General features: G+C 39.9%; 1 protein-coding gene across 2 annotated transcripts in view; it reads right to left on the bottom strand.

Annotated features, from left to right (window-relative positions):
- The window catches only part of Herc5 (HECT and RLD domain containing E3 ubiquitin protein ligase 5), a 60,665-nt gene that overhangs the window by 9,953 nt on the left and 34,285 nt on the right, over positions 1 to 16,427 (bottom strand). For both annotated transcript variants that reach the window (XM_008844671.3, XM_029569085.1), the window contains exons 14-18: positions 8,407 to 8,520; positions 7,261 to 7,371; positions 4,478 to 4,642; positions 1,637 to 1,780; positions 1,285 to 1,451 (exon numbers count right to left, since the gene is read on the bottom strand). In XM_008844671.3, the coding sequence (XP_008842893.1) occupies positions 1,285 to 1,451; positions 1,637 to 1,780; positions 4,478 to 4,642; positions 7,261 to 7,371; positions 8,407 to 8,520 (701 nt within the window). The remainder of the gene's footprint in view (positions 1 to 1,284; positions 1,452 to 1,636; positions 1,781 to 4,477; positions 4,643 to 7,260; positions 7,372 to 8,406; positions 8,521 to 16,427) is intronic.

Raw genomic sequence — 16,427 nt, 5'->3', positions numbered from 1 at the left:
TTTTATTATTTTTTTGTTGTGTGTGTGTGTGTGTGTTGCCTGCATGTATGTGAGTGTACCTGTGTCATGCAATGCCTCGGAGGTCAGAGGAGGGCTTCAGATTCCCCTAGAACTGGAGTTAAGGACAGTTTGTAGCCGCCATGTGGTTGGTGAGAATCAAACCCGGGTCCTCTGCAAGAGCAGTCAGTGCTCTTAACCGCTGAGCCATCGCTCTTTTTTTTTTTTTTTTTTTTTTAAAGACAGGGTCTCACTATGTAGCCCTGGGCTGTCCTGGAACTCACTATATAGACCATGCTGGCTTGGAACTCACAGACATATACCTGCCTCTGTCTCTGGAATGCTGGGATTAAAGACATGCACCACCATGCCTGGCTAGCCTGCCATTTTAATATACATTCCATAACATGAGTAAGATTGAGAATTTTTACTTAAGAGCCACTTCTATTGTTTTGTTGGTATTCTTCTTGGACACTTTCTGTATTTTTCTAAAAAATGTGTGGGGATGGTCTATACAGCAAGGATATTAATGCTTTCTACTATATGTCACTGTGGTTTTGTTTGTTCATTTTGTTTTATTTTCTTGAGACAGAATCTTGCTATGTTGCCCTGGCTGGATTGGAACTCATGAGGCAAACCAGGCTGGCCTCCAACTTGTAACAATTCTCTTGCATCTGCCTCCAGTGTGCTATTATAAGCATGCATCACTGCATCCAAATTATTGTCATTTTTTTTTTTGCCAAATGGTAACTTGTCTTTTAACTACAAAATAAATTCCTATTCCTACCTTAAAGGTGCTGACCAGGAAGCAACTTTTAATGTAAGAACCACTAGCATATTTTGTATCACAATATACTGTGATATTTTTGAAGGGACTGGAGAGATGGCTCAGTGGTTAAAAGCTCTGGTTTCTTCTGCTCAGGATCTGGGTTTGATTCCCAGCACCCACGTGGTAGCTAACAACCACCCATAACTCCAGTTCCAGGGGCTTCAACACCCTCTTCTGACCTCCACGGGCATTGTGCAACATGGACGCTCTTACACACATGCAGGCAAATACACTCATACACATAAAATGAAAATAATAACTAAAATATTCAAAAAATTGTTTTGAGACAAGTCATGGTAACAACTCTTTAATTTTAGAAAATGAAAGTATGCTCTGATAATTCTTACCAAAGCTAAAATTGTTTTTAAAATCTAAAATACTAATGTTGAATATGAAAATATTATTGGTATATGGTTAAATATTTATCTAAATGTTAAAAAGAGACTGTGTTTACTTACTTTCCAAAAACAGGACTGAGTTCTATTAAGTCTTCCAATGATGGCATTTGGCCCAAAAGTTTCTTGAAGACTGCCAGTGGGAAAGGTATGTTGGCAACATTGCGGTTAAAAAGGGAAAGTCCACAGAGAATCCCAAAGAAGTAGTACCTCTTCTCCTCAAATTTAGGCTGAAAAGAGAAAAATAATCTTTTCTCCTATGGGCAAAAGGGAACGCCAATTTAAATACATTATCAGCTTATAACAATCGAAGATTACCTCACAATCACATCACTACCTCATCTCCCAGTATGAAACAGTCTGCAGACTTAATTTTCTATTCTTGTTTCTCATAAGCCAAGAGAAGAGAACTTACCCTGACAGGAAACCACATACAGGAAGCCTCTTCAGGATATGTGAACATCTCATATTCTGCATGGGTCATCGTTTCAAAGAGACAGTCAAAGAACTCTCTCTGAACTCCTCCCATGCCATATCCAATTTCTCCATCAAAGGAAACCTGAAGAAACACAACAAAATATTGTGTCATTTTCAGGGCTTGTACTGGTATATACAAAGCCTTCTTTACTTAACAATTATGGATCCAAGTTTTTGGTAGGCACTATAGTTAAGTAACTTACTCCTCATCTATAATATCCCAAGTAATTCTATGATGCTAATGAGGCTTTGAGAATTTAATGAACTTTCCCAGGTTTATGCAACATCCTGGAAGTACATTTTAAATTTCCTCCTATGGTTGTCACATCTCAGAGCCTATGGTCTTTATCACTAAACTATCACTGTCATTATTGTAGTCATCAGATCCATGAAATATAAAGAAAATAGACAGAAATGATAAGTATCAAGATTTTAATAAAACACACACACACACACACAGAGCGGGAAATAAGGTATCTGTGAACTTTACTGTTTGTTCTTTGAAGATGCAGCACCCACTTTTGATAACCACTGCTCTCCTAGATGATTCTATCCAGGCCATTGATGATGGTCAGTCTTGATGGCCAACTTGATGAGATTTAGAATCGCCATGGAAATTAATCTTTGGATATGTTTGTGAAAGATTATCTAGATTAAGTTACTTGAGGTTGGATGATCATCCTAAATGTGGGTGATACCATTCCATGGGTTGGGGTCCCACACTAATAAAAAGGGGACAACATAAAAAGAAGCCATCACTTCCTGCTTTCTGACTGGCACAATGTGACCAGCTACATCCGGTTACTGGTGCCATGCCATCCCTACCATGATGGACTGCGCTCCTTGGACCGTAGCCAAAAGAAACTCTTCCCTCCTCAAGTTGCTTTTGCTGGGCATTTTGCTGCAGCCATAAAACACATAGCTAACACATCATCTCTTCTCCTTCAGTCACCTCCCTGCTCATTCTTGCCTTTCTTTCTTAGAAGCTTTAGTTTGGGTTTACAAACATGATGTGGTCTCTCTTATCCTCAAAAGGAAAAAAAAAATCTCAGGATTGCCTTCAATCCAGACAGGTTACCCCTTCTATTCTAGGATGCCCAACTTCTGAGAATGCATACCAACTTCCAAACTCTCGTTTCTACTTAGATGGTTCCACAAGATCCACTAAAACCAGTTTGTCCAAGGACCTTCTCACATCGCCTCCTTTTGATTTTGACAATACATTATACTCTCTTCACTGTACCTTCTTTCTCTTTCTTTATTGGTAGGGGGAGGAGGGATAAAGTCTCAGGCAGCCTAGGCTGACCTCAAACTTACTATGTAGCCAAGGATATTCTTGAACTCCTGATGCTCCTCCCTGACCCAAAATGCTAGGATTACAGGTCTGTGCCCCATGCCTGGCTACCTATCATTTCTCTTGTTTTTTCTTATGAAGCATTCTTTTTTTCTAACTTAATTTTAATTAGTTAATAAAAATTTATTTATTAATTTATATTAATTTTAATTTTTTCTAATTCTAATTTCTTTTTCTTTCTGCTGCTGGCTTAATTTTAGAATTTCTTGCTGTTCTATACTAATTCATCTCTCTGCATCTTCCCTAAATGTTTTTTTTCCATTTGAACATTATGTACTGTTTATATGTATTTAACCTTTAGATCCACTATGTTTTCTCTTTGAGCTGACAAAGGCTTACTTCTAAAGGACTGCTCAACATTCCACCCACATATCCCACTAACACCCCAAATAGCTCCTAACTGTTTTTTTTTATTTGGGTGCCTGCCTCTTCTGTTCCCCAGAGAAGTAAGTTTCAGGGAAATACTGAAATCTCTTCAGTAAGACCAGGGGTCTGGTACTCAGAAATCTGCTGGTCTTACAAAGTACCAGTTTCTCCATAAGCTCATTGAAAGATCAAATGGAATAACCTATGTGAGATGCCTCACGCAGAGTCAAGAGAATGGTGAACGTTCACTGAGTGTTACGTGTATTGAGAAATAGAAAAATGGTAATCCAGGATCTCCTCTGTTAAATATTATTAAATCAATCTTTATTTGTCAGAAGTGGGAAGTTTAGTGCCTGCTATTTGGGCCCAAGCCCTTGGCACTGATACTTATCAATTGTGCTGCTTTTGGATAAGTTACCTGTACCTCAGCTTCCCCATCTGTAAAGTGAGGAGAAATTAGTACCTACAGCACAGCATTGCTGAAGGGCAACATAGAAGGTGTAATGAATTTTTAACAGTTCTTGGCACAAGGAAGGCTTTCGACAGTGTACCTACTGTTACTACTCTGTGTCAAATGCCAAACAGAAAGATTATATAGCATGCTTAAGGAAAAAATCATTTCTGAATGTTCATTACATTGTTAAATGTACAATTATATCATGCCCCTACCATTTTTGTAATAAGTCTCTTCTTCCACAAGGCAACATGGATTCCTGCATCAGCAGAAACACACCATTATGCCCTGTGCTGACGCCCTCATCAAGCAACTATTCAGACTGGGTGAGGCCTTTGGAGAGACTAGGCTGTATAGGGCTAACACTGGACTAGCTGCCTCTCTGGGGTTGGGGGGAGAATCATCTCACACACTGGTTTGGTTCAAGCACACTGAGTAAGGACCCATAGCTACTACTTGAAACTCAAAGGGAATTGGGGAGAGCTCGCAACAGACTATCTTTGTGACAAGAGGAGATCTTTTCCTTTATCTAAGACCCTTTGCTCCTTTCTTTTGTGTTTTTCTTCATCCTACCACAAGAATATTAGACAAGAATGATACTTTACCCATAACTCCCTCCTCAGGTCTTCATTTTCAACTTGGCTTAGCTGATTCAAAACATCATCAACCAAATGATCCCTTCTGACTTTAAGATTAAAGGTGGCTGCCAAGGTTAAACCAGTCTCTTCCAGAATTCCTTCAAAATTCAAACCCGCTATAATCTTTCTTTCCTAAGAAAACAAAAATGTTTCATTTAATTTTCCCATTTGCTTTCTTAAAATAGGAATTTAAAAAATGGAATAAAACAATTCTGTTTCAAAAGTGCACTTTGCATTTATGATAACTGCCTGACATGTACTCCTGGTGGTAAATGTTTGCTCTCAGCCAGCAGAAGCATGCAACCTATGTAATTAGCTACTTTGATGAGAGAACCTGGGTGAGCAGGGAAGTGGCCAACCACAGGCTTCATTGAACCAATTTATCCTGTCTGCATAATTATTAATACTTAAGCCACCAAAGATAATTATCCCCAAAGGCTAGGAGATTTACCAGTATCTGCTGGAACAGGGCACTTCTCACGCAGAAGAGAAGCTTGGGTGTTTAGAAAGAAAGGAAGCTACAGGATAATGCCAGACCCCATTAATCAGGAAGCTAATGTAAGAGAGATAAGGAGGAAAGGAATGTGGGAGATGGGAAGGGAGAGGATGACAGAAGAGGGAGAGAGAGGTACAAGAGGAAGGAGAGAGAGAAGGAAGGGAAAGGAGAGAGGAAAGAGAAGGACAGAGAGAGGGAGGAGAAGGAGAGGGGAAGAGACAAAGGGAGAGAGAGAGAGGGAGAGAGAGGGAGAAAGAGAGGAGCTTGAGGGAAAGGGAGAGAGAGAGAGGGAGAGAGAGAGAGAGAGAGAGAGAGAGAGAGAGAGAGAGAGAGGAGGTGGGGGGATCAGTCCATTCTGAAACCAAATGGCAATTTGAGGTCATTGAAGTCTGTGGTTCTTAGTAGAATGGCAATGAAATACCAGTTCTATAAATTTTCACTGGAAGTTTGTGCAGATTTAAGGGGACAAGGTTACAGAAATGGATACAAAACAAAAATATATCACATTTTTTCCATTTCTTTTGTTAAATATCTCATTTATAGTCATATTTAGAACTTAGAAATCAAGTTCTTCTAAAAAATACTTTTATTGGGAACTAATACTTTTATCAGTGATTAAGAGCACAGGCTGCTCTTGCAGAGGACCTGGGTTTGATTTCCAGTACCCATAGGTGGCTAACAACTGTCCATAACTCCAGTTCCAGGGGTTCTAACACCCTCTTCTGACCTCTGTGGGCACAGTGCAACTTGGGTGCACTTACACGCATGCAGGCAATACACTAGAGGCAGGCGGATCTCTGTGAGTTCAAGGCCAGCCTGGCCTACCTAGTGAATTCCAGGACAGCTGGGGCTACAGGGAGACCCTGTCTCAAAAAGACCAAAAAAAAAAAAAAAAAAAAAAAAAAAAAAAAAAAGATAGTAAACAAAAATTTAAAAAATAAAATAAGTTTTGCTGAGAATTTCATACAACGTGTTTTGATCATATTCACCCTCCACTCCTCCCTCTAACACCTCCAAGATCCACCCCCACGATCCTACTATTTCCCCCAACTTTGTGTCTTCTTTTGTTCTCCAATTTGTGCTGCCCACATACTCCTGGGTGTGGGGCCACCTACCAGGACTCACATCTTTAAAGAAAATCAACTCTCCCTCCCCCAGAACCCACCGACTGTCCATAGCACCTCAGTTGGAGATAGGGGCTCATGAACCCCTTCCCACTCCATGCTGCAGTGTTGACTGGTTGCTCTTGTGTGTGCACACAGCTGCTGTGAGCTGATGAGTGCAGTGGTTCTGTCATGTCCAGAAGACACTGAGAAACCAAATTCTTATTTTATAAATGCATTGTATGAAATTATCTACTATAAGGACATATATTTGTGAATTATACATAACCATGAACACTTTTAAATACTTTATGGAAGGCTCTATTTTGAATAGTTTACCTATACTAACAAATTTAATCATAAATATGTAACAAGGTATGGATTCTCTGTTGTATGTCCTTAAGCTCCTTGTTTTACTATTATTTATTTATTTATTTATTTATTTATTTATTTTGTGTGTGTCTGTATGTGTATGCAACACGCATGCGTGTGGGTGTAGAAGCCAGAGCACAATTTTTGGGAGCTGGTTCTCATCTTCTACCTTGTTAAGGTGAAGTATCCCTTCTTAAAGATGGCCTAAGAGTTTCCTGATGAATCTCCTCCTGTCCTGCCTCCCACCTTGCTAGTAGGAGAGATGGGATTACAGATGTATGCTACTACAGCCAGATTACTTTCGCTTTTTTTGAGACGAGATCTCATGTAGCTATTTAGCTCAGGTAGGCATTGATTCACTATGAGCCAAGGATGGTCTTGAACTCCTGTTCCTCCTCCCCAACCCCCAAATGCTGGGATTATAGGTGTGTGTCACCATGCCCAACTGGCATTTTTAATTGTCTGATTATAAGTCTCAAACTACTTTGAGTATATACCGACAAACAGAACCACTTCAGCTGGTAACACTACATTGAAAGCACTAACTTTTACAAATCTTAATTATGGTTCCATAAAAATATCAGCCATTTATGGGATCCTGATTTCAAGAATCCTTTGCAATCTCTATTCTTGCTACACATCTTTCATTCTGCCCAGGTTTCTACATCCCTGAGTGCTACAATTACTGAGCAGTCTCCTTTTCACAACCAAACACTGCACATCTAAAGCTTTTATCATGTGATGTATGCTAATGAAGACACCCAACTAGGCATACATACCTGCATTTTAAGAAGAGAATCTGCTTGCAGTAGTTTAATTTTTGATAGAGTAGTAAAGATAAATGGAAAATGACTGAATATGATGCAGCGTGGCGATTCTGCAAAAGCATCCTAAAAATGAAAATTATGAGAATTCTGCTTCATTGAAAGACAGAGCCATCTCACACTTACTTTACAGCTTTACTGTTCTTTTGTTTTAAAATCTCAGTATTTCCAGCCAAAGGAATCCTAATTGTTGGTTCTCATAAAGAATCTGTTTAACACTTACTAATCAAAGGTGCATAAGCCTAGTACTTCCAATGCCCATTTAATTTTCAAATTTAATCATAGAATTCAGATGCTTTCCCAGAGTCTATTCTGCTGCAACCCAAGTTTTTGCAAAGAGAAATTGGTTCAGATGTACTGGGTAAATGAAGATGGTACAATGTGGAGGGCTGGCTAGCTTTTACATGTGCTTTTCCAGGGAAGGACTGACTTGCTAAATGTAATAGAAGACAATCTTTAGGGAAAGGAAAATTACCTCAGGGCAGCTGCTGTTCTGACAAAAGCCCTTAATTGTATTTAAAAAAATAATTTATTGAGCGTTTCATACATGCATATAAGGTATTTTGATCAAATCCATGCCTACTCCCGCCCCTCCCCAAATTCCTTCTATGAAGCCAGCATCACAATGTCCTTGGGCCCTTTAACTGTATTTTAAGGAAGATTTTTAAAACCTTGCCTTTGCAAGGACCCCTAGCCCAGAGCCACAACCCAGCACCTGGGGCATCACAAGATCTGCTATGGCCTCTTCTTGGGCACCAAGGGTTTATGCTGTTTAGCGCCCTATGTCCTTCTCTCAGGAGAGGATGAACAGGTTTCTACTTTTTAAAAGACTGCATGGTCCCATATTCTCATAGCTCCTCCCATCATGTGCTTGCCAGAGTGGTCCAAGTTTTCTTCTAGGTAGCAATCACTTTCTGCATTGCCCCAGCTGCAAAATTGCAGACATTTTGAGTCCTGCTTTTTCCCACAAGACCTGGTATTTCAATTACGCAATTTTTCAGAGTACTAGATTTTACAGAAATTCATCGAAAAAGTTATATCATACATTTCCACATTAACTCAATGATGATCAAGTTTCCTCTTTGAACATATTGTACTTACTAAGCTCATTTTGTAAAAGGATCTTCTGAATGCTTCTTCATTAAAGTTGAGCCAGCCTGAGAGTTTATCTACTTCGAAAATATTTTCAGGCAGTTGGTATTTAGTCTGGTTTACCTTAAATAAAACAACCCATGAGAAGGTTTTATTTTATTTTTATTTTTTGTGTATGAGTATATTGCCTGCATGTATACAAGTGCACCTGTGTCATGCAATGCCTACAGAAGTCAGAAGAGGGTGGTGGATCCCCTGGCACTGGAGTTACAGACAGTTGTTAGCACCATGTGGGTGCTGGGAACCAAATCCAGGTTCTCTGTAAGAGCAGCCAGTGCTTTTAACTGCTGAGTCATCTCTCTAGTCCCCAGGTTTTATATTTTAAAACAATTTTATCAGATAGCTCTTAATTAGATTATCTGAACAGTAAATTAAACACTTGACAACCAGAATAAAATTCTGTTTAATTGCCAAAGCCCCAAGTTTTATGAACATAACGATTATTGATGATGTGATGACAAACTTCTAGTCACTTTTGATTCATAAGAAAATCTTAAGTCCAAAAGCAAGTAACAGTTCAGTGTGAAAGCAAAGTACTCTGAGGCCCTGTTCTTCACGTTTAGTCTTTACAGCTTAACAATATACCAGTCAAAGACAGTCTCCCTGCCGAGGTGTATGCACAACAACTTCCCTATGAAAATATGGGAGGAATTACTAGCCTGCATCCCATGAAATGATCAAGATTGTTATGACACATTCATACACATGAAGATTTGACACAGTTGATGATGCTGAAAAACAGTGACACTAGGTGCTTCAGACATTAAATTATTAATGTTCAGACATTCGATTATTAGAGTTTGACTTGGATGAGCAAACATAGTCTTGGCTTAAATTACTAATTCTCTGATATTCTTAAAACTTACCCTGGTTAGGAACTGAGGCCATTCATCTAGAATAATCTTACTGACTCTCACTCTGATCCCAGATAATTCAGTCCTACTATTACTACTTGAAGCTATTTCACCTCTGTGGCACACCAAATTCCCAATACCTGAAAACAAAATAACCTTCAAGTCATGAATTTAAGCATCATCAGGAGCCTGGCAGCCACCAACTATCCTTTAAGAAACTCTGAGCCAGACATCTGGGAAAGATGGAGGAATATAGTTTGGGAACTAAAGGGAACAGTATTTTATCACTCCATCTACTTCTCCTAGAATCGACTTGATCAACCTTCCAGGAAACCTCTTCTACCATCAGACTCACAGACTTTCTCCACAGACTGGACTTGCTGCTGTGACAGCACCGAAAGCAGCCACCACTGCCATAGGGGCATTTTCACCCCGGCAGCCAGGGCTAACGGACTCCAATCTGCAGATCTTAAAAGCAAGTCAGTAGAGATTTTACAGAAGGGATTTCCAGTGACTGCTCCAGAGCCACCATCAGAAAAGGTAAAGCTGTGGCAGCCAAGCACCAGCTCTGAACAGTGCTGACCCTGTGGGAACCCAGCAAGTATAGTGGGCTGCCCGGCTGTCCACAACTCGCAGGGCAGAGTCAAGTAAACTCCACATACAGGGTGATCTAGGTGCCCACATAGAGAATGGGTCCATTTAAAAGCAACATGGAGCACAGCCTGAACCAAGACCAAGGAAACAAAGCGGCCCATCAGCCAAGGAAAGGAAAGCAACACCCAGGCCAGTGATCTCATTTTCTCCTATTTCCACTCAGCACTCCTTCCCTCTGGGGCTATTCTTCATCTACCAGTGAGTCCAGCGCCTCTCTGGACATTTGCTTTTTTAAAAAAAATTTATTGAAGTTTTGTAATTTCATACAACAGTTCTTAATCAAATTTAGACACCCCCTCCCATCCATGCCCCCATCCCCCCACCAGACCTCATGTATTCCGCCATACATGTTAAGTCCCATCCAGCCAAGCATTTGTACCCAGATGTCCTTCAGTGTAAATTCATTCACCGGAATCTAGTTAGCCCATCTAGAGGTCATATGTAAGGTATACTCTCCCTCATCCAGCACCAATCAGTTTCCAATAGATCTCAATCTAGGGCCAGCCCCAGACCCTTTTCTCTCCTCCCCTCTGGGCCCTTGTTTAATTGAGTTGGCATGGGCCCTGTGCTCGATGCCACCATTGCCACAAGTTCACATGGAAGCTTTCATATAAGCAGAAGCTTTCGGGCCACTCTCTGGCCATTTTTATGTCCATAGCACAGGAGGGCTTTGCCTCAGGCCAACACTGTCCCCTAGTCCCCTACTGTTCACACCTTTTACATACACACTCTCTCCCTGTCTCTTTTCCCCTTGTTTTCTTCTCTTCCTTGCCTCTCTCTTTTCCCATACCCATTTCTCTTAATGTTACAAAGCCCAGAGCTGGATCTGCTTTATGATGTCTGATGACATTTCTTTACCTCCTTTTTAGTCTGCCATTAACCAAAACTCCCATATAGCCACCCAATTTTTTGCCTTTGCCTCAATTATTCCCACTCCTATGTATGTCCCCTACCTCCTATCTAACAACCTAAAACTTACTGAAAGTGAGACCTGCCTTGCTGAGTTACCTTGCCTGCATGTTCTTTGTGCAGTACGGTAGGGTCTTTGGCCCTCAGATTTTATTTCAAACAGTTAACTACTGGATAGTGTGTTGCTGCAGACAGTAGTCAGCCCACAGGAGCAGACTAGAGGTACAGCCTGGTGCCCAGACACCAGTTTAACAGATGAAAATATAAACACAACTGTACCACAACCTAGTCTCTCCTGAACACTGAAAACATATACATTGAAAGAAGAGTCGCAACCTGAATTAAAAGAACAAAAACAAGCCAGGCGTGGCGGCGCACGTCTGTAGTCCCAGAACTTGGGAGGCAGAGGCAGGTGGATATCTGTGAGTTCAAGGCCAGCCTGGCCTACATAGTGAGTTCCAGGACAGCTGGGGCTACAGGGAGACCCTGCTTCAAAAAGACAAAAAAAAAAAAAGAACAAAAACAACAACAAAGCTTAATCAATGATCTAACTCGATTGGCAGATCCCAGCACAGAAACACGAGTGACATAAAAACCCAAGTGTTGTAGTTTGGCTTCTCTGTGATAAAACACTGACCAAGAGCTTACACTTCCATGCCATAGTTCATCACTGAGGAAAGTCAGGGCAGGAGCTCAAGGCAGCAGCCTGCAGGGCAGGAATTAAAACAGGGACCATGGTCTTACTAGCTTTCTTCTCTGGCCTGCGCTCAGCCTGCTTTCCTAGACAACCCAGGACCATCTTCCCAGGAGTGGTACCATACACAGGGGGCTGAGCCCTCCCATATCACTCAAGAATCAAGAAAATGCTTCATAGATGGCCACAGGCCAATCTGATGGAAGCAATTCTTCATTTGAGGTTTCCAAGTTTAAAGAAAAAGAAGCCCAACCAGATACAAGAGGCACATAGAATACCAAACAGATAGGACCAGAATACAACATCTTCATCTTAAATTATTGCCAAAACATTAAATGTACAGAACAAAGAAAGGACATTGAAAGCTGCAAAGTAGAAGGACCAAGTCCCCATGCAAAAGCAGACCCATTAGAATAATTGTTGACTTTTCAATCCAAACCATAAAAAGCAAGAAGGGATTGGACTGAAAGATCACAACTGCTAACCCAGTCCAGTACATCCAGCCAAACTATCTGTCATAATTGATGGTGAAAGAAAAACTTTCCATAATAAAAGCAGGCTAAAAGAATTCATGCCCACCAGCCAGATCTATAGAGGATACTGGAGGGAATGCTTCAGTCTGAAGAAAAGAGTAAACACACTCAAGGGACCACAGCAGGAAAATATATGATATTATGACACTCATTAAACAAAAGAAGAATAAGAAAGTCCCAAACACTACAAAATCAACAAAATGACAGGGAGCAATACATACATTTCAGTAATAACTATGACAACAACAATAACACTGACAAAATTAATGATTTCAATTCACCCATCAAAATACACAAACTAACAGACTGGATTAGAAAACAGCATCTTCTTTTTTTTCTGCCTCCAAGAAACATACCTTATTCCCAAAGACAAACACTATCTGAGGGTAAAAGGATAGAAAAAAAATATTCAAACATATGTAAACAGGAAACAATCATTGCTATAAGTATCTGACAAAATAGGCTTCAAACCAATTCTTGTCAGAAGAGATAAAGAGGGTTACTCCATATTGATCAAAGAATCAATCCACCAAACAGAAATTATAGTTCTAAATATATATACTCCAAATATAGACTGCTCCAATTTAGTAAACCAAACACTACTAGATGTAAATCACAGATTAACCCCAACACAGTAATAGCGGGTGACTTCAATACCTGACTCTCACCATTAGCCAGATCACTATACAAAAAATGAATAAACACTGGAATTAAATGACACTCTACCTCAAATGGACCTAACAGACAGCTACAGAATATTCTACCCAAATACCAAGAATACACTTTTTTCTCAGCATTACATGGAACCTTCTCTAAAACACATCACATAGTAGGACACAAAGTACGCCTCAATAAATATAAAAAATTGAAACTACATCCTTTTTCTGTCTGACTACAATGAAATAAAGCCAGAAATCAACAGCAAGAGAAACTACAGAAACTATACAAACTTATGCAGATTAACCAACACAGTACTGAATGATGAATGGGTCATTGCAGAAATAAAGAGGAGATTTTAAAAGTACCTAAAATTGCTGGGCGTGGTAGTGCATGCCTTTAATCCCAGCACTTGGGAGGCAGAGGCAGGCAGATCTCTGTGAGTTCAAGGCCAGCCTGGTCTACACAATGAGTTCCAGGACAGCTGGGGCTACAGAGAGACCCTGCTTCAAAAAGACCAAAAAAAAAAAAGTACCTAAAATTAAATGATGATGAAAAGACAACAGATCCAAGTCTATGGAATATAATAAAACTCAGAGGCCGGGCGTGGTGGCACACACACTTGGGAGAAAGAGGCAGGCGGATCTCTGTGAGTTCAAGGCCAGCCTGGTTTACATAGTGAGTTCCAGGACAGCTGGGGCCACAGGGAGACCCTGCTTCAAAAAGACCAAAAAATAAATAAATAAAAAAAATAAAAACCAACTAACCAACCAACCAAACAAACAAACAAAAACCAACTCAGAGAGAGCTAAATAAGCAACCTGATGATGAAGCTCAAGACATTGGAAAATCAGGAACAAATGAATCCCAAAAGCAGTGGATGGAGAGAAATAATAAAGACCATGGCAGAAATTAATGCACTAGAATTGAAAAAAATAAAAAGAATCAATGAAATAAAGAGTTGATTCTTTGGAAATATAAGCAAAATTAACAAACCTCTAGTTAAATTAACCAGAAGAAAGAGACAAACCAAATTAATAAAATTAGAGATTAAAAGGGAGGCATTACAACAAACATAGAGGAAATTCAGAAAATCATGAAGAGAATCTTATGGTAAGATCCTATTGCTGAAGACACTATACACATTGATCATAGGATATGGAGAAATCAAGTTGGTACTGTCCAGGAAGCTTTATCCCTGCTGACTAGCTTTCATGCTACTGGAAGGTACTATTCAGGCTGTTGGGGGAGGAGGAGACATCATCAGCAGTCTTACTGAACTGTGAATTGTGTGATCTGCAGTAATGTCCAGCATGGTAAGATATGCCCATAGATGCAATAGTGGCACAAATGCTATGGGGTAAATAATCACTTTCTGATTAGATTTAAGACCTGCGCCACAAGAGAAAACACATGCCTAGTACTGTGAATCTGACCAACAACTCATGTTTGAGGAGATCACAGGCCCGAGGGGTGAACCTACTATTATTATTCTGCTAAATGGACAGAATATCAAATTTCCCTCTGAATTCATATGTCTCTTGCTTTTTTTTTTTTGGTTGTGAGCCTGAGCCCTTAACAGCTCCACCAGCTCTCCAGTCCTAAATTCACGTCTTTACCCAACTATTAATGTGGCTCTCAGACCTCATCAGAGAAGTTTCTTCATACAGTGAACAGTGGTTAACACAGAAAATGACAGCTGGTCAAAATGAAGAGAATAAGAGTTAGTGGAGTGTTCAGCCACAAATGGGACATCTATATCACATCCCATCCCCAAAGCTCAGGGACCATGGTAAAAGAGGGGGCAGAAAGACTGTAAGAGCCAGAGGTTGAGGAAATCTAGAGCAAAACAGCATCTTATGGACATGACAGGACAGCTGCACTCATAAACTCACAGCAACTGAATTGCCTGGACATGACCTGCATAAGACCAAGCCAGTCAACATTCCAGAATGGATGATGAGGGGTTCGTGAGCCCCCATCCCTGAGAGTTATGGACAGTTGGTGGCTTCTGAGGGAGGGAGACTCAAATATCTTTAGTGGTAGGTAGACCATGTTCCCTGGCAGCCAGACCATGATCCAATGGATGGCCCCATATCCAGGAGTATATGAGCAACACAAATTATAGACAATAGTTTTTGTTTTAAAGAAGACATGAAATGGGAGGGGGTAGGGAAGTTGGAGAGAATCTGGGAAGAGTTAAGGGGAGAAAGTAAATATGATCAAAATATAGTCTATGAAATTATCAAATAATTAATAAAATATTTTTATGAAAAGGAACCCAGTCCAAATAATTCTAAAATAGGATCTTAATAATATATGCAAATCACAAGGCAGATGATAATAGCGACACTAAGAGAAGCTTTGAGCAGAAGCAGAGATGACCAAACTGACTGCAAAGACAAGATAGCAGAGTTACAAGGCATGTACAGAGGCTTACATTTATTTATCACAATCTATTTATTTGTGTGTGGGGGATGTGTGTGTGTGTCATGTATGTGGACATGCACATGCCAAAGCATACATGTGTAGGTCAGAGAACAACTTGCCCAAGTTGGCTCTCTTCTTTGACCATGTAGGAACTGAGGATCAAAATCAGGTCACCAGGCTTGGTGGTAAGTGCCTTTACCTTCTGAACTTTGCCACTTGCATAAGGTATACATATATTTAGATAAAAGGAAGCTTGAAAAGAAGGGAGGGGAGAAGAGGAACGGATAGGAGAATGAAGAAATTCCAAATAATGACCAAAAAAAATAAATTTAAGTAGCAAATTGGGGTGCCTGGAAATGAACAAAATTAGTACTTGAAATAAAAATATAAAAGACACATTTAATTACAAACAACAATCACTAAAATGACTGTTCATGAAGTGGGTGATTAAACTGAAGAAACTGCCCAGAATGGGTGCAGAAAGACTAAGACAGAAAATGAGCCAGAGTTTAAGACAATCCGGCGTAATTTTTTTTTCTGGTATTTTGAGAAAGGGTCTCCCTTGTAGCCCCAGATGGTCTGGAACTCACTATGTAGATCAGGCTGCCTTGATCTCAGACATCTGCCAGCCTCTGCCTCCCAAGTGCTGGGATTAAAGGCATGTGCAAAGATGCCCAGCTTTAACATATATATGTATATTAAATTGGAGAGATGGTTTGGCAGTTAAGAGTGCTTCCAGAAGACCTGAGTTTGGTTCTCAGCACCTATATCAGGCAGCTCATCACTGCCTGTAACTCCAGCTCCAGAGGATCCGACACCCTCTTCTGGCCTCTGTGGGCACCTTCACTTATGTGCATATATCTGCACATAGATGGTCTTGAACATATACATTATTAAAAATAAAAATAAATAAAATGAATGAATTCCATAAGCTACTAAAAGGTAACACATTTAAGATGTTATTTAGAGTAGCCTAAATATTTAAATATCCTGGAAGAGCTCCAACTTTTATACTAAAATAATAAAACTTTACTGAAATGCTATTTAATAAATGGATAGACACCAAAAGAGTTATAGTAATAAATAATATATTCACTTCTTACCAAAGTGAAACACAGTGCAATTCCAATCAAATTCCCAATGATATTTGTGTGTGTGTGTGTGTAATGACAAATTTTTGAAATTTATATAGAAAATGCAAGTATCCAAGCCAACCAAGATACACTTCAAAAACAAAGT

The sequence above is a fragment of the Nannospalax galili genome, unplaced genomic scaffold, assembly GCF_000622305.1.
Source record: "Nannospalax galili isolate Female #2095 unplaced genomic scaffold, S.galili_v1.0 scaffold441, whole genome shotgun sequence".
NCBI classification, from domain to species: Eukaryota; Metazoa; Chordata; class Mammalia; order Rodentia; family Spalacidae; genus Nannospalax; species Nannospalax galili.
Note: the sequence above shows the minus strand (reverse complement) of the source record. Positions and strands in the feature narration are given on the sequence as shown.